Source organism: Miniopterus natalensis, chromosome 17 (assembly GCF_054644295.1).
Source record: "Miniopterus natalensis isolate mMinNat1 chromosome 17, mMinNat1.hap1, whole genome shotgun sequence".
Taxonomy (NCBI): domain Eukaryota; kingdom Metazoa; phylum Chordata; class Mammalia; order Chiroptera; family Miniopteridae; genus Miniopterus; species Miniopterus natalensis.
This window is the reverse complement of record NC_142097.1, coordinates 32,143,056-32,162,020: the sequence shown is the minus strand read 5'-3', so window position 1 is coordinate 32,162,020 and position 18,965 is coordinate 32,143,056. Positions and strand designations below refer to the sequence as shown.

Genomic DNA, 18,965 nt, shown 5'->3' with positions numbered 1-18,965 from the left:
TCTAAAGAAAAGTATTCAACTGGTTTAATATATTTATAAATGCTGATAGATTTTTAAAGTTTTAAAGCTTTATATTTTTATTAATATTGCAGGATAGAAGGATAAAGGATGCATGTGTAATATTTTTACTTTGAGGGGGAAATGTGCAATGTGCGTACAAAAACATTAAGAGATTTAACACAGTGCTTTCTTATTTTAGATTTTTACACCCAGTAAGTATAAATTCTCATCTATATAAGATATTGTGTGCAAATTTTGGGAGAAACTGATTAGTAGTCATTTAACAGAAGCTCTACCGCTGATATTGTTAATTGTTTATGTCTGGTTTAAGCTTCTGAGAGAATTTTGGATAGTGGGAAATACTATACCATTTTTATCTTGTCCCCTCTGTAGGATTCTAAATTTGAGTTGTGGGATTGTGGGACTGGTTTTTAGGAGAGGTATCTTGGTTGTCCACTTTCTATGGTTGATCCCTCACTTGCTTATCCAAAGACAGCAAGAAACTTTCTGATTTAAAGTCTTTGAAATTGACTAGAACTTTCTAATTGGATTCTGCTTTCGTTTTCCTAATAAGCACTGCAGAAACCAAAGGAAAGCCTAGGAATATGAAAGTAATTGAAAAGGCACTTAGTGATATGATCAGAGTACTGTGTTAGCATTGTGAGTGTGACCATTCATTGAATTGCGTTGTACCTTCCCAATGATGTCGAACCCCAGAGGTTACAGAGATAGTAGTGTTTTGGAAAAGGATGAGCTCTGTATTGGTGACTCCGTTTGATATGAAAGTAGGTTCTGAAAAGTGACCTGTTTGGTCCATCTGATTCTACAAGTTGATGTCCATGTGGTGGGCATTTATTCATCTTTATTAGCAAGGTTTAAACGATGAACAGATTATCAAGACTCCTGCATCTTTTGGCCAGACTGTCTTTTGGCAGAGTATGTGAAGAGGAGACCCAATTTCCAAATGAAGGAACTTTGCTTTTTCTCTGTCGTGTTGAAAAGCCGATATACTGTGGTGATATTTATTCCCTTAAATATGCCTTTCTTAGCTTTGTATATGTTGAAAGAGATAATATCTTTTGAGGAACATGTGTCAAGTAAGAACCTTGGCATGGATTTGGTTTCAGTGGTTTTTAAGGCTTAATGAAATGCCTTTATCAGCTTTCCAAACTTTTCTTATGTATGAATACAACAGGCCAAGGAGCTAGATCTCCTGCTATACTCACATGCCTGCTGCCTATCAACTAAAGCTATCATCACTGACTTGGGTAAATGGAAAAAGATAAAATAAAATCTTTGTATGAATTAGCCAGTCGGGTCTGACACATATTAACAAGGTTCCCGACTAGCACCTCAGTGTTTCAGCACCTTAAGCATGATAAATTTCGATCAGTCAACAATAAAGTGAGTGTTTCAACCTGGCTTGTTGTCTTGCTTGTTTTTGCTGTTAATTGGTGATTATTAGAAACCTTAGTCATTATGACTATTAATTGTAACAGTAAAGTTCAAAGGAGAATGCACTCTTTTTTTCAAAGAATCTGACTTTTTCAGAAAATGTGTTCCGGCTTTTTTATTTTTTCATTTGCACTTGAAATATAGATTGAATTTTTTTAAAGGCTCTTCTTCCTTTTTTAAAAAATATATCTTTATTGATTTTAGAGAGAGGAAAGGAGAGGGAGAGAGAGAGAAACAGAAACATCAATGATAAGAGAGTCGTTGGGAATTGAGCCCACAACCCGGGCATGTGCCCTGACCCGGAAGTGAACCTGGATCTCCTGGGTCCTAGGTCGATGCTCCACCACTGAGCCACGCCCAGCCGGGCAGATTGAATTTTTTAAATGCCTTTGTGATAAGGACAATTCTTGGACATATTTTTAGAAACCTAGTTTTTTGGAAGAGGAAGAATGGTCTTCAGTAACTTCAGTCCATCCAGGTGTGAAAGCAGATCCTGAGGGATGACCTGTCTCCTGTGTAGGAACAGGTGGTAGATGTCAGGGAGGTGGACGTTTCCTCACCACAGTGATGGCATCTTTATGACATTTCTGTGAAGTTGTGATATGTCGACCCCTGAAGGATAACTCCAAAACTTTGAAGTCAAAGACTACTTTCTCTTGCTTGTCAATTCTGGTGGCCTAAACAAACACAGCATATCAGTGAACTAAACTGTGTAGAGCTGTTTGGTTTGATGCTGGGCATCTCCAGGTACCCAGGTTCATGATATATATTATCATTCCCAGATCTTGGAGTTTCCCTAAGAGGGGGAAGCCACATTCATATTTTTTCCTTCTTTCAACTAAATGTGTGTATTAACTCTTAGGTTTGGTTCTTTGATTTCCTTTGCAAGATTCAAGTAGGAGTAAGTGAGGCAAAGGCCATTAGTACCTTTTTGTTCAGTTTAACTTTAAATATATTTTTGCACATATAATAATGTATATTTTGCATTATTTATGCTGTACTATTACATGGCATACATAAAATAAAAATATTAAACCATAACAGATTTTTAAAAATTCTCTCCAAAAGAATTCGATCTATTTCTATTCTTTAGAAAGGAGCTATAAAAGGTCTCTACTTGCATTATTAATGTCCAACCAATAATGAAAAAGTGCTAAGTTAAGAATTTACATTAGAATGTATCTCTCTGCTCTAGGTTAGTTATTAGGCCTAAAATGTCAAAATTATCCCCATAACCCTTCTTTAGGGAAAAAATCTCAAAGTGAATAGACACTTATACTTTTTCCTTTCAGAGCCATTATGTCCTTTAATCTTTACAGCAAATCTACAATGCAATTATTATTACCCACATTTTACAAATAACCAATTTGTAGAATTCACTTGTACAATTAAAAAAAAACTGTTTAAGATTAATATTATGTGCTTCTTGCCACAATTTAAAGAAGCACATAACACAAATGTTAACCATTTTTAAGTGTACAGGTCAGTAGTTAACCACATTCACATCATTGTACATTTGTACAATTTGGAAAGATTATTGGCAGCAGGTAAAAAAAAATGTCTAGCCATAGTTAAATATAAATTTGAAAATTCAAATTTTAGGAACATATTAGAAACACATTATTTCTAATGACAGGGTTACTGGAAGGGCTATAGTTCATGCATGTGGTAATTGGCAGAAAATTATTTTTCTTTTTGCCTACCTTCTCATTAGGCATATATATTTTACCCCTTTGCTTGTACTTATGATGTAGACTTACTTGCAGTCTGATACTGAGGGCATAGGTCTGGTCCATAGTACATATTATTTCAGCTCCCAAAGATTGAGAAGAAAATAACAGATTCCAGACCTCTGACAGCAACCTGATCTAAAAACTCCATAGCGACACAATTTAGAAAAGAGCTATTAAATTTAAATTAGTAAGAGCTGGAGAAAACCTATGCATAAAATAGACGGACTTCTTGCCAGGGTGGTAGACATGAGAGCAATAAATCAGTAAGCACGACAGCACAGGATCACTTTAGTCTGGCTTTGCTCCACTTACAGACACCAAAACCCGGAAACAGCAGAAATCTCCGAACTCATATTTGCAAAACCTTGGGTCTGTTCTTTTTATTTTCTGGTTTTCCTTTACCCCCTCTTTATTTCCTCATACCACCATGCTCTCTTAGGTGCAGAATCTGCTTAGATACCTGTTGGAGCGGCCCTGATTTTCATGCGGTAGCTGGCTTACCCGGGGAAAGGAACTGAGGATTCAGCTGCATGCATTTTGGCTGTGGCTCAATAGAGGGAGCAGAGGAGCTGAGAGAAAAAGCCAAAGAACGTGTCTGGTTAGTGTGCGCGCCCCAGCCGGGCCCTAGGCGGCCCGGAGGAGGAGGGGCAGGTTGGGGGGTGGTTGCCTCTGGCTGCTCCACCCTCACTTTGTGTCAGCAGGTAGAGAGCGTGATTGCAGTCTCAGGGGAGGGAGGCCGAGCTAGAACACCAATTACAAACCACAGGCTTCCTCCTCTAGGGAGTTGATCCAGAATTGTCTTTCTGGAAGGGAAGCACTCGAATCCTTCTGAACTTTCCAAGTCCATCCATGATTCAGAGATATTGCCTTCTCCCTCTGGGATTTTCTGTGTTCCTGGTAGTGAATTGTTGCTTTGCTGCTTCTCTCTTTCAAGATTTGATCATTTTATATGCTGTTCGGGGAGAAAAAGAACTTTTGTTAGAAAGGAGATTTCAGAAATGACTTTGGATCCTCTATAAGTGTTTTTAGAGTTCTTGGGGACAGTAGCTCTAACCCTGGAGTAAGCTTCTGCCTTTGACCTGCATGGATTATTTTTTCAGGCTGCGGAATTTCTCGGCACCTACCTGCAGTGCGGGGCACTTGGTTTGGTTGCAGAGTAAGAAGGTGGAAGAATGAGCTGTACTTGGTTAAACAGTTGAAATCTTTTTTGAGCAGGATCTATAAAAGCATAATTGAATTTGTTTCACCCCCGTGGACTCCAGTGGGCCCGACAGCGCAACAGGTTTGCAGATTTCTTTTGAAATTCTTTTTTTTTCTCCCTCTGCCTCAGCAAAAGAAAGAATCTGTATAACAGGTTCATGTTCAATTGCTTGGCTTTTCAGCACTTATTCTGAAGACTTGATAAGATTTTTAAAATTTGACCTCTGAACACCGTGGGCTTTGTGGTTGAAGTGCATTTGTATTTACTTAAGGGTGCACATTTTAAAATCTTAGAATAAGATTTTGTTTGTAAAAAGACCCAAATTCTGAAGTGTGCCCAGAAATAGCACAGATCTACCCTGCTCAGGCTTTTTTACTTTTTCTGGGCATTCTACTCAGCCTGTAGACTAATCACCTCCCGACTCCCCCTATCTTTTATACCCCACCCCCTCAAGGAATTTGAAAACGTGTTAGGAATAGTCCTTTGTTTTACTTATGAACCTAGAAAATTACAGATTATAAAGTCGGGATAATAAAGTAGTTTCCAAAAGCATCTCATGGGAAATCCAAGTACTTGGCATTCTCAAGCAGAATACAAGCTGGAATCCCTAAGAGAGAAAGTGAAATAAAGATAGAAATACGGTTTTTAACTGGGAAAAATAATTGAAAAGCTAACCTTTTAAAATAGTCTTCTAATTTGAAGAAAAGGTTGGGATGCTCGGGAGTATCCTGTAATATGTGAAGACATATAAATTACCACCTGATTTAAGGGCAAATTTAGGTAGAACATTAAAATATTATAGTATATTTTAAGTTTATGAAAAGTATTATAAATTCAATGGGCCTAGAACTTTGGCCACGTTGAAATACAGTTCAAAGTGTAAACTTTTATGAATACATGTTGTAGCATCTTTGGACATCTCTCAAAGTGTGACCTGAAATATTGTTCCCTCTCCTTCCCCATTTAAAAGAAAAATTCTCCTATGATATTTAACCTTTTACCGTTGACAAATTATGTGGCTTAAAAAGGACCATGTCTTCATTTTCTGAGCTGGAGTTTTTCACTCTCACCTTCAATGCATGGCCTTAGTTGTTTACTTTGCCTTGTTTTGTTCATTAACATTGGGTTTAGTGGCTCGACAACTTGATGCATATGGAAGACCAGCACCAAGTGATCTGACATTAAAAAAAAAATTCAGGATGTGACATTCAACCTCAAGCAAAGTTGGAAATTCCAAAGAGAAGTGGTGATATCTTACTAATAAGAGCGAAGATGGGAGAAAATGACATACCTGCGGCAGACGTGGGCTGAAAACACCCTCTTCCCTGCCAGATCAGGAATGCCACCTGTTCTTGGGAATATACTTTAGAAGAAGGAAGGGCCAAAACTTTGACTTGGGTTTCTGAAACTGAAGCATAAATTCTCTCTTCCTTCGTTTGTCTGGATCTGAGGACCTGCGTTTGGTATTAGCTAGTGGAAGCAGTATGTATGGCCGAAGTGCATTGCTGCAGCTGGTAGCATGAGTGGCGGCCACCAGCTGCAGCTGGCTGCCCTCTGGCCCTGGCTGCTGATGGCTACCCTGCAGGCAGGCTTCGGACGCACAGGACTGGTACTGGCGGCAGCGGTGGAGTCTGAAAGATCAGCAGAGCAGAAAGCTATTATCAGAGTGATCCCCTTGAAAATGGACCCCACAGGAAAACTGAATCTCACTTTGGAAGGTGTGTTTGCTGGTGTTGCTGAAATAACTCCAGCAGAAGGAAAATTAATGCAGGTAAGGATGCCTTTATTATATTTCACTTTCCATCTGTTTGGAATATGCCTTTCTTCTTTGTCTCCCAAACCAAATACTATTCAAGGGCTTCTGTTGCTTCGCTTTTTATTTGTTCCATCTTTTGGCGATGTTGCCTCATTGGCATTCTAAAGCAAATTCTTATTTCATAATCGAGAAGAAACATATAAATCCTACATTTTAGAAGATCATCTGCTTGTGTTTAGCTCTGATAGTACATTGCCTTTTAAGATACACATAGTAAGACCTTTCTTTGCAAGTGATATATTCTGGACACAATTTTTTGATAGATGAACTGCATGGGCTTGTATTTAATTGAGGACTGTACTTTATACCCTATTTAAATTTGAAGTGAGCACTAAGGAGGTTGGTTTTAGTGGTCAACAGTACCCTGAAATTCTAGAATGCCCTTGGAGCATATTTGATCACTGTGTCACTTTTAAAATTCCGTCAAGCTTGAATGCTAAGGCTGGCTTTCTACCACGTGTGGCACCCTATTGCTAAGTCCAAAATGGAGAGGACTGGATTACAAAATGGACACAAGGTGTCAACTTGCCTCCTGGTCACTTTGGTCTTGTCTACATGTACTTTTATTATTTTCAAAATTTTAAAATTTAACATGTCTTTTTATTGACCCACAAAGTTTTTTAGACACAGTTTCTCAGGCTTTCAGGCTGTGAATTTTGCCCATAACTCATTCATAGCCTCCTCTTTATGTGTTGAATTTATGAACTGGGGCCACAGCATTTCACAGAGGAATTGCTCATTCCCCATGGAGAAGATAGAGCCCAGAGGGCTGTACCTTTTTAATGTGGCCATCCAGTGTCTTATTCCATAAAATTATGTTGCTTATTGATTACATTTGATTTTATGAAAGGACACTTCTTTCTGTAGCTCTTGGACACAGGTTAAAATGTTGTTAAATATGATTTATCTCATCACCCAGGCTCAGATTTTTATTTTGTGATATGAACAAAACCAAAGTATTACAGTAATTTAAATTCTGCTCTATTTTGCGAGAGACAGTGAGAAAATTTAACATATTCTAGAACTCTCTTTTCCAAACATGGATTTTTACATATATGATTTAGTGGTTCCTCATGATTACTTTTTAAGCAATATTTTGAAGCTGGGATAAGTGAAGTGGAAGAAGAATTGGGTGAAATGGAGAAGGCCCTGCTATTTAGAAAAACGGAAAGAGAACAAATCTGGAAAACTATGGCATAATAATTTTTGGATAAGAGTCTAATCATTTAATTTGAACTCTAGGATGGAATTAGGAGCATTTAAAAGTTGAAACGTAAGTCATTTTGAATACAGCAATTGGAAAGGAAACCTCCTTCCTGAACTTGCCTAGTTAATACCCTGAATCATGAGATATGTGCTCCATTTTAATTTTTACCCTCAGCTATTTTACTGTAGAACCATATTTTGATCTCTGAGATCTTTGGGAGCCGTACAAAGTTTTGTGCCTTGTCAATGTCCTGTGGAAGCAGCATGTTCAATGGGTTACTTATATACTGCATAAAACAGCATCCTTTTTATTTTAAATTTTTTATCTTCTTCCATAAAGCTCTACATAAAGTTCCTATGTATTCACAAAGGAAAAGGTATATAAGAGGCACTAGCTGGCAATTCTCTTTGCCATTCATTATTTTGTTAATCTTGATTATATCTCCTCTTATTCTGCTCTTTTTCTAACTCTGGTAAAATTGGCTAATTTTTTCAGCTTTTAATGTTGAGCCTATTAATATACTTTAAGTATTGTTTCTTCATTTTGTGGAGAAAGTGCCTTGTATCTATTATTCAGCAAGGCCTTTCAGGCTTTATAGTGGATAGTTTGAGTCATTGGCAATTTTTGATCTTTATTTCCCTTTTCTGTCCATGCAAGCTGCTTCTAGGTCATTAATAAATTTATAAACTAGCCTAGTATTAATCTCTGGAGACTTTCAGTATTGCTCCTGGTTTATTGTCTATTAATCAATTTTTAATCCACAATAGTTACTAAATTTTCTTAATAGTCTCTTATGAAAAAACAAAAACAACTTTTTGAATGATAAGCATCAGTTGTTCTTCATCCACTACTTGATTAATTCTTTCAGAGAACTCTAGTGTGTTGGGGACACATGGTTTTACACTCCTAGAATCCATGCTGTTCGTTCCTTATCAGATTACACTGCAACTCAGGTTTACTCAACTGTGGTTAACCAAGCCTTCCATTTAACCGGAGTTCTGTTTGTATCTCCTAGAGCTGTGCTTTGCCACACTTTAGTTTTCTTGGTGGATAGCTGTACCCTGGTGTCACAGATCTAAAGGGGCCTTCTCTGTTGGCTTTGAGGAATTTGGGATAATTGTATGTATGTTTCTACCTATGAATGAATTATTCTAGCTGCTTGTTAAGTTTGATTAATAACCTTGCTGTGGTTTCTCGAATTCCCAGAGAGTTTCAGAATATCTAACATTTTGCTCAATTAATTCAGGATATGTACAGTTTCATAAGGAACAAATTTACTAGATTTTCACTTGTACTGCAGTTTTAATTTTTCTCAAAGAGAAACATCCCTTGACAGTGTGCCCCAATTTGTTTAATAATAAAATGGACCATGAATTGCCTCTGAAATAATTGCCTCTGAAGCAGCTTGTCTCAGTTGAGGCTGAGGCTGTGTATTCAAGGACATGAAGGTCAGGCCTCGGTGAATTTTTGTCCTGATTCTTCCACCTCAGTCTTTGTGCTTAGTTTTCCTATTACCAACAGTAATATCCATTTTACAAGATATGTTTAGAGTTTTAAATTGTAGCATTCTTTGGGGACTACCAGAAGAAAGTCAGAACAGAAGAGGAAATGTTGCCTTTGCTGTGTTCTTCCATTGCATAACTCCTCACCGTAGCCCTGACCAGATTATATTGTTTTCCTTTCTTTTCTGCCCAGGAGCTGCTTCTTTACATCACTGTGTCACTTCACATCCCTGTGCCTGTGTGCCGCTTGTCTTTTAAGTGTCTGCTTCTTAGGTTGGCCCTGCATTTGCCACAATCGTCGTCTCTTCCTTTCTTCTGATTTCCTTCCACTTTTTTGTCTGTGTTTCCACTTAATTTTTATATTTAGGATAACCTCCCACTGTTATTCTGATCAGTATTTTTCTAACTAGCCAGCAGAAATCCATGTCAAAAAGTATTTGTAACTCTGTGTAGTGATGGATGTTAACCAAACTGACTGCGGTAATTATTTTGCAATGTATACCTGTATCAAATCATGTTGTACATCTAAAGCTAATACAATGTTCTATGTCCATTACATTGGGGGGCGGGGACCAAAAAAAAATTTAATTTTAAAGAAACTTTTCAGATTTCCTAATTACATGGCAGTGACTGATAAAGAGAACTAACTAAATAGTGATTATGACTTCTTACAATTTTTATTTTTCATTTGAATATATTCTTCTGGTTTGGACCATTGTAGATGGGAAACGTGCTGGAGCTTACGCATATTTTAATTTCCAGTTTTCTAGTTTGTTTGCCTCTTTTCAGTGTTTTCGTATTATTTCTAGTAATATCATTGCTACCCCTTCTAAAAATGATTACAGCCCTATCTTCTTTCTCAGTTTCTGTTCCTTATTTATAAATGTTAATCATTAGAGGGACAATTCAAAATTTATCATTCACTGAGGTATACACATGAAATGAATATAATAATGTATGCCAACTGTAATTGAAAAATTAAAAAATGATTTTTAAAAAGCAGAAGTGCTAGAGGATCTTAGTGTAGGGTAGAGAGGTCGCCAGTTCAGCTCTCACACTCTTCCTGCTCAGCTGGTTGTCTTGGATTTTCTTAGACCAGGACAAAGCGATGATCAGGATTAGAATGTGCTGCCCTGAGGCTTCAGCCCTGCAATGGGATTGATGCGGTTTAGCTCTCGGGCAGCAGCAATGAGCACCTCCTGGACAAACTCCCCCTCGCACCGTGTCTCTGCTTGCCCCTTAATTTACCTATTAGTCAACATCTAGTTATCCCAACTTTGCATTTTTACTTTATTTGTAGCCAGGTCCTGAAATGAATTATTTGGGGAGGGAGAGAAAGCTTTATTATAGAGTTTTGGACAAAACAAGAGAGAGAAAGAAAGCTATACAGTAAAACTGTAGTTGACAAAGTAACTGAACTGTGACTGAAGGGACTGACTTTCAGTTCTGACTCTGCCACTAAGTAGTTGGGTGATTTGGGACAAAATGGTTTTTATAGTTCTAGGCCTTAGATTTCATATTCTGTGAAATTGAGTGACTGCAGTATAATAGTGTAACAACCTTGTGCTAAGAACTTCACATGTATTGGCTCGTTTATTCTTCACCATGACTTCAAGAAAGAAGTACAGTGCTTTATTTTTCTCATTTGACAGGTAAGGGAGCTGAGGCTCCAACCTAGTATCTGCCAAGGTCATGACCGTAGCTAGTAGGTGGCACAGTTGGAACTTGAACCCTAGAGCCTATGCTTTTCCGGCTCTACAATTCTATACAGCTGAGAAAGCCATAGGTGACCAGAACGCCAGCGTAGGTTTGTGTAAATGATTAATTCGTTTCTACAACAGAAAGGAGTGAAAATGATGGGCATTATTCTCTGAGATTGATCCAGAAAATATATCCTGCTAACTTCTAATAACCTCTGTATCTCTTCTATTCTCTCATTTGTGTTTCATTTGCAAAGATATTTGTAAAGCAGAATGTTTATTTACTCAGTATCTCCCCTTTAATGTAACAGCTTTCATTTTCTTTTATAACCGCCTATGGTAAAGTATCTAATATAGGAACCCGACATAATAAACTTCGAAACAGCACGCATTTCACTGTCATTACTTAAGTTAGAGTTCCTTGGAAGCAGAGATTTCAAAGGTTTTGTGATTTTGCTTTGAGGCCAACCTTTAAGAGAAGTATTCATATTCGAGGTACAGTCAACTCTCAGTTATTTTTGTTAATGGAGGTGCAGATAATCCACTTAATTTATAATTGACTTTGGAATATAGTCAGCAGTATATCATCAGACGTAATTCCTCTGTGTGCACAGTCTTAGGCGCTTGCCTCCTGCAGTGCCAGCTCAGCACCTTCTTGACTTGGCACTGTTGCTAGAAGCCTGGCACCCAGAGGAGAGAAGGAAGCTGCAGGACATTTGTAATGATAATTTTTCAAGTTAAGAAGATAGCTCTTTTGTAAGCACCCATCAAACAGATTTGTATATATAATAGTTTCATACTTCATGTCCCCGAGTCCAGCAAAAATTTTGTAAGTTCAAATTCGTAAATCTATGTGGTTAGTAGGATGTAATGAATGAGCTGTGCCCTGGTTATTGTCCCTCCCAGTCTATTTAGTGTTCAGTTAGCTGATTCTGGGGGTAAGCGTTTCCTTGTTTTTTATAGTAAAGTCTGTGTGTGTGGTAATTTTCTTTATAAAAATTTGCCATAGTTTACTTTTCATACAGTATTAAGGATATTCCTGGGGCTTATGGTTAGGTTTGTTTGTTTTTAATAGGTTTTGCCTTTATATTTTATTCACTGAAAAGTGGTTTTCTTGGAACTCTTGTTTTGTTTTTTTCCTCTATTCCCTTCAAATTGCTAAGTAGAGTAGAGAAAAAAAGATGTTATAAATGACCAGGGTTGTAAATGTCCTGTTGGGGACCAGAATTGGTAATGTGATAATGATGTTCCACTGAATGTATATATTTTCTTCCAAGAAGCCTAAAATGATTCACTAATATGTACAAGCCACGTAAGAGCAGGTGATATTTGCTTTATTTTACAGAAAAGAAAACATAATGGGGCAGAGAAAGCAAGTAAATTGTCCAGGGTTCACTGCTCCTGAGTGAGAATCCTAAAAACCTAAAATACTGTCAATGGCTGAGATAGTCTCTGTTTGGACCTATGTTGCTCAATGTGATAATTCAGTCAAAAAACTATTGGTGAAGCTGTTTGCCAACTTTATGTCTCAAAAAGCCCTATGAGCTAATGCTCTGACCTGCGTTCATTGTTCTTTTGAGAATTGTAATTAGAGTAAAAGCCAAGTCTTTACAGTGAGCCCTAGGCCTCTTCAGGCCCTGGCTGGCACCCCGCCTCTCCCGCTGTCCCCTTCACCGCCTGCCACTCCGACCTCCTGCTGTCCTTCAGCTAAACGTGGTGCACTTCCACCTCCGGGCCTTTCCACTGCGAGCCCCACTTATTCCCCAGTTACTTTCTCCTCTTAGTCCTTCCAGTGCCACCCCAAGTGTCAAATGCACCTTCTCAGTGAGGCTTGTCTAGACCGTCCTATCCCAAAGGACGCTTCCTGTCCCCCCTTGAGTCACGCTCTCCTTCCTTGCTTTATTTTTCTTATAAACTTATTGCCGTGGGACATACTGTGATGCTTTACTTCTTCAGTTGCCTGTCCCCTCTGCAAAAGCAGGGGTTTTTGTGTCTAGGTCAGGCTGTATTCTGGGGAATGGCGCCTTCGTGTTTGCTTGGTGCCGTGGGCACAGTGGGCATTAATGGAAATAGGGACCATTACGGTGCTGACTCTGCCAGCTGGCAGATAGCTGAAGGTGAAGCGGGCTTATTTATCTCACCACATTTTAAGTAGACTGTGAGCCAGCTCTTTTGGGTGCTCTGAGTTTGACAGCATGCTCTATTCCTTAGTCCTTCTGTCTTACTGACCGTGTCTCCTTGGTGGTTATTTCCAAATTGTAAACAATACGTTTTAGGTGCTCTTTTATACAGTATTTTTACACAGCATTTATTTGGTTTAAGAGCTCAACCCCTGCTTTTTAGGAATTTTCACTTTTCCAAGAGACTTATTGGGGTACTGAGAACATGATGAAAGTTACTGGCCATATGTACTTAACATGCAATTGTGCACAAAATCTCAGTGAGTTGAGACTCTCTGAGACATGTATAGGGTTCTAAGAACACCAGACTAAGAACGCTATCCTAGAGTAATCCCAATTATTTCAAGAAATGAAACCAAATTCTCAAAACTAATTTACTGTCAGTTTACTTAATTTTAAAAGTATTTGTATACATTATCTGAAGTCAGACAGACAATATGATGATGTAATTATAAGAAGGTTAGCCTGAACTAAGGTTACCTTAGCTGTAAAAATTGGTATCTGACGAGGATCTGCTTATGTGTAGTAAAAAAAACCAGTGCTCTTCAGATACTAAGTGAAGATTTGGGTGAAACTGAATGAAGGCCTTAAAATACAGATTCCCATTATTTTCCCCCTAAACCATTTCTATAGTCTTGTGTATTATCCACTGTAAAAAAAAAAAAAAAAGTCCTTTGTATGATTGAGTTTTCATGTTTTTTCATTTGTATATCTTCTATTTAGAATCATATTGGTTATCAGACTTTAAAATTCTTGTGGTCAAGTTTTTGGTGTTTTTTTTTAACTTTGTGAAGGACTTTGTTGGCCTTATCCTGGAATTAAGTCCTATTCAGTTTTCCATACCAAGAATCAAATACAGGGGTTTTTGGGGGGCAGGGCTAGAGGGACAAGCTATTTCATTTGTAAAATATAATCATCAAATTTCAAGCTAGAAGAAACACCTAATTCAATCATTTCATGTTACAGAGGAAGAAATAGACTCAGAGATATTAGTGGTTTGCCAGTCAAAGAACTGCCAATCTACTCCATATCTTACTGGCCAGTACTTTCAGTAAACCTTATTTATTTTAAATTGTTTTGGGTCATTGCAGGGAGATTAAAAAGCAGATGTTGGCAGGTATTTTCCCCTGAACATTCCATTAAGAAGATATTATGGACTGCCATAGGGTCTCTTTCCTCTTTGGTTCCTAGTCAAGTAGAAGGCATACTTTAAAACAAGTGAACAAACAAAAAATACCTTGCTGCAACACAGCATTACTTTATGCGGTACACCTGTCATTTATTCTGCCAGAGACTCACTACACAGCAATAGAGGCTCTTTATGAAGTCTAGGCTGGGAATCGTACTGACTGTGGAGCTACACTGGATTCTCTCCATGTCTTATAATGTGGGTCTCCTACTATGTACCAAATGCTGTGGCAGTTCCTGTAGAAACACAAAGAACACCCTAGCCTAGCGCAATGGAGGAGATTCAGCTTCAACAGCAGAAGGCAGCATGTGATGAATGCCAAATGAGGGGTACAGGCATAGACACATTAGAGTGCTGATTTTCATTTTCTCAGGAGGCATCCAAATGACTTTGGTAATTCTGTATTGAGGTCTTTCCTATGACTAAAGAAAAACCCCAAAAATATAACATTTTAACCCAGGCAACTTAAAGCGAGAGGACAACTAATCCCAAACAGTCATACCTTCTTATTTTTTGTTAACAGTTATATAGGTTATAATATAGGCTATAACATTGGCTGTATAAATATTCCTGTGTGTGTAATGCTCATCTGTAGTGTTTTCTTTAGAAGTCCAAATAACTAAACACCCTGGCTTCCTTTTCAAATTTTAAACTGACTTTAAAATGTACAAGAAGTTCCTGCTAGATTGTAGTAAAATTAGAAAAGAAAGTTGAGCTGTAAATAGAATTCAGCATATTGGGAGTTCTGTTTAAATTGATAGTCTCACAGACTCTCCTTTAATTCTTTACAAACTGCATGAGGAAGAAATAAATACTAAGACTACTGTGTAGAATAAGAAGAGTATATGAATATCATCCTGATTGAGCAAAATCTGTTTTTAATATCAAGTTTTTTTAAAAAAAATGATTGACTTTAGTCATTAGTATCTGTTATTCCCATTCTCTGAAATTTGTTGGTTTTAGTATTATATGAGGGATATAAAGACCAACTCAAGAAGAATGTACATATCTGTTATGACGTTAGGTTATTACTTGCTCTAAAGTTAGTAAACTGGATGGTATACATTATATACATTTTTATTACCATTAGAGATTACATGGAGTTTAGTTGTCCCCTTCGGGTATATGAGAAGTTCATAGGTGCTTTATGTCCACTTAAAAAGTAAAAGCAAGTCACTTAACCTTTCATCTGTTGGGGTAGAGTTGGTGGGGTAACTAATCTTTAAGATCCTTTCCAACTCTAAACATTTATTTATTTAAATATTTTAATTTTGGTGTTTTATTTGTAAAAATTTTTTTTACTTTAGTGAATTTATTGGGATGACATTAGTTAAGAAAATGATATAGGTTTCAGGTGTACAATTCTATAATACATCATCTGTATTGTGTTCACCACCCCAACAGCTCTAAACACTTAGAGCTTATGCTTATTCCAGAAATGGACTCAGTATACTAAATGGACATGTAATTGCTTACTTATTTCTTTTCCCTGAGACAAAATTTGTTTGGAAGTTAGTACAAAAGAACCTGACCGAATTACCTAGTCACACAACAGCTTGGCAGCGAAACTAAGCATCAGACTCAGCTGTACTATTCCTCTGGTGCTGTACTGTCTTTACATTCAGGTAACACACAAAAAGGGGTGTTTCTCTGGAGTTTTATATTTTAAAATATCTGTAGTGTATTGAGGACCCTTATTCTGAATCCTTCCTCAAGGCTGTCCCAGTGGCCAAACCACACTGACTTGGATCACTTCCATCACAAACCTGCATCTAAGTGAATCTGCATCTTTGGAAAGGGCTGTAGTAGTAGAAGGAAGAGAATGCATCTGGTCCTAAAATACTTCGTGAAGTTGAACTTTTGGAGATAAGCTGAATAATTACATTAGAAATAAGACTTCAGCACAGCTGGTAGATGTGTGGGGCTGGGGGTTGTATGCATCTGGAGGCATCTGGGAGGAGTGGAAATGGGGCCATCTGATTAGGAACTACGCCTTGTTATTAAAGCCTGACTTTCTGCATTGTGTGTCCCCAGAGGTGGAAAACTTCTGCTGGCAAAAAAAAAAAAAAAAGAAGGGCTGCTGCTGTTGCTGAGGGCCATATAGTAGACACAAAAGCGTCTTAGAGGCCTGCTGCAGAAGCAGCTTGTACAGGCAGGCCCGCTCCTCTCAAAGACTGGGAATCAGATTCTTTCCCCAGGGGGTTTCCAGCTAGTTTGCACTTCAGAAAATCTTTTCTTTCTCCTGCTATTTACGCCCTGCAAAGAATTTTCTTCCAGCCAAAGAAATTGTTTTATAATCAAAGATTCTTATCCTTAGTTGTTGGACATCAAAGAAAGTTCAGAGGAGACTGGGGGATTATGTGAGTGCCTAGAATTTATTTTGAATGCAAACTTGCAACATTAGCAAGTCCCCCCAAAGAATATACTCATCTCAGAGCTGGGAGAGAGCCTAATATAACTAAGTCTCTACTCTTCCTCAGTTGGATGTACCCCTAAGATACAACCCAGTTGAGTGGCTCTACCTGGACCTAACTCCTGTATATTCGGGTCTTGAGGTTCTCATTGGAAAAGGTACCCTTCCTCTCCCTGCTGTTTTAAAACATCACGTTCTGTTGGTAAGCTTAAAACAACAGCAAAAACACCTTTTTAACCTTCAGGACTTCAGCTCTTGGGGATTGTGTTTCTCTCAGGGCAGTTGATGATATCACCGATGTTGGGAGCCACATTCCCTGCATACCCTACTGTCTCTGAGGTGTTGATGATGTCATTTTCACCCACAAAGGAAAACCTTAGCACCCTGAGGGCCTGAACTCAGGTCTTGGCAGGTAAATGAAGGAGGAACTTACTTTTGGATTTAAACTGTTTGAGTCAGGCATAAAGAGGCACAACCACGTTAAGTACTAGCTTCACAGCCTCATCTCTGGGGCCTGAATAGACCATTTGTCATTTAGGGAGAATTAAGACTGTAACTTTAAGAAATTATTTACTGGGTAAGAACAATGATTCATTTAATATTTTGGTTCTTGCACTTTGGGACATTTATAGGGCGTTGTTCTCAGAGATTATGGCTCCTTCTTAAATATCCTCCTCTGAATCCATGAATTTTTCCAAGCTTTTCTGGAACCCCTTTATAGATGATCTAACTTTCCTTCCTAGAGCAAATTAACAACAACCAAAACAAGAATTAGGAAAAATAAAGTGATGGGTAGGACAGATGCAGGCAGAATTATGCTCCGGGCAAAGTACATTCTTTTTATTTTAATCTTGGCTCTGTGATTATGAACAGAAGAAAGTATTTGCTCTAGAAGACTTCCAATCTCTTCCTACCCCTTCATCGCAACCACAAAGTAGTGGTTGGAAATAGAATTCCAAGAACACCAAAAATGCTCACAATTTCCAATGGTGGCAGCTACAGTGCCCTCACAAAGATTCTTTGAGCACTCTTCCTCAGCGCCTTTTGTGGTGTCCTCGCGGTGGTTAGGAGCCTGCATCACTAATCACAAAGGCTTGCTCTGAGACAGACCTGGTAAAAATGTCAGTTGTCTTTGTCACCAGAAACAATCCTTTATAGTTTTGCTCTGTTCTGAACTAACATGCTCTAGTTTCGTTTTAGAGAAAGACAGTCTCTTTGATGGAATCATCAACTGACCAAGTCTCAGTAGTTTGTGTTAGGAAGGTGAGTCAGGGTGTGTGGGGTAGGCAGGATTTGCCAAAGGTTTTTATTCCACTCAGCATTGCTAACTTGCCTGTGTAGGCATTAGATTACAGATTGGGCTTTTGGGGTTTTTTTACAGTAAGAATTTATGTATAAATTTCACTGAAATGTAAGTGTCCCTTTGGTTTATATAAGGGGATAGGGAAGGAACTGAGCTATAAGGGGAGAGCCCAACCTACAACTGACCTCTCATTTCTGTAATGTTATTTCTCCTGAGTTGATATATGCTTGAACCAAATTAGTGCTCTTATATAAAATACCCCTGTTTCTCAAGCAGTATCAATCTTCAAGGTATGGAACAGGATTTGGCATTTTGCTTCCATTTTTATTGTTTTGTTTCTAAAGGGAAGTTTGAGCTGGAGCCTGTCTGGCAGGATTCCATACTTCTACCAAACCACCTGTCCTGACACAGACAATGGAATCAAAAGTCAAGTTCTTTATGACTGCACCTGCCTTGCAAGTGCTGCCAGAAGACCTGATTTTCTTCTGTAGCCAAACTCGACCCAGAAACTATATAGTACTTGGCACCTAACCAGTGGGTGCACATACCCCCAAACTGGGAGTCCCAATTCCGGGATGACTAGTACTAGCTCCCCTACTCACTTCTAAGGTAGTGTTAGCATTGCATTCATTGGTTATTTTACTGCTTCATCAGATGGAGGGGAGGTAAATTTCTGGTTCACTTGGTTTCAAGATTTTTGTGCAGCTCTATTAATGAAAATGCATTGTTTGGTAATTTATTATTTGGAAATTGCCTTGTGCATTTATGCATCTAGTAAACATGAAGGAGAGTATGATCTATCCAAAAGAGACCAGGAGCACATCTCCGAAGTCAGAACACCATGAAGCATTTCCAGGAGTGAGGAGCTACCCTTTGTCCCTGGCTTCTTTTTTCCTTTTCTCAGGAATGTAACTTACCCTTGTTGGCCACCCCTTGAATGTTCTCCATTTAGGCAATTGTTTCAGAGGCAATCTCACTTCCTTGATGAGGACATTTTCCTTTTGAATTATCAGAGCCTTTCTTGGGTTCCCTCAGGGTAGAGTTACTTCATTATCTTCTAATTTTATGTATAACTGGAGGCCTTCTGACCTAAGAACATAATTTCTCTCACCAATCAGATAATTGAAGATAATGTGCCCGTCAAATAGTGCTCTTTGCACAGTGTCCACATGTAATGATATAATATGATAATAAGGCATAAAGTGCATTCTGAAATGAGTTGCAACATCCTGCGGGGAAAAGAGCTCTCAGTAGTTGTGTTTTAAT

General features: G+C 38.3%; 1 protein-coding gene across 1 annotated transcript in view; it reads left to right on the top strand.

The window, feature by feature from the left end:
* The first annotated feature begins 3,945 nt into the window (after positions 1-3,945).
* The window catches only part of RNF43 (ring finger protein 43), a 53,727-nt gene continuing 38,707 nt past the window's right edge, over positions 3,946-18,965 (top strand). The window contains exon 1 of the mRNA XM_016210652.2: positions 3,946-6,160. Coding sequence (XP_016066138.1) covers positions 5,909-6,160 — 252 coding nt within the window. The 5' untranslated portion in view covers positions 3,946-5,908. The remainder of the gene's footprint in view (positions 6,161-18,965) is intronic.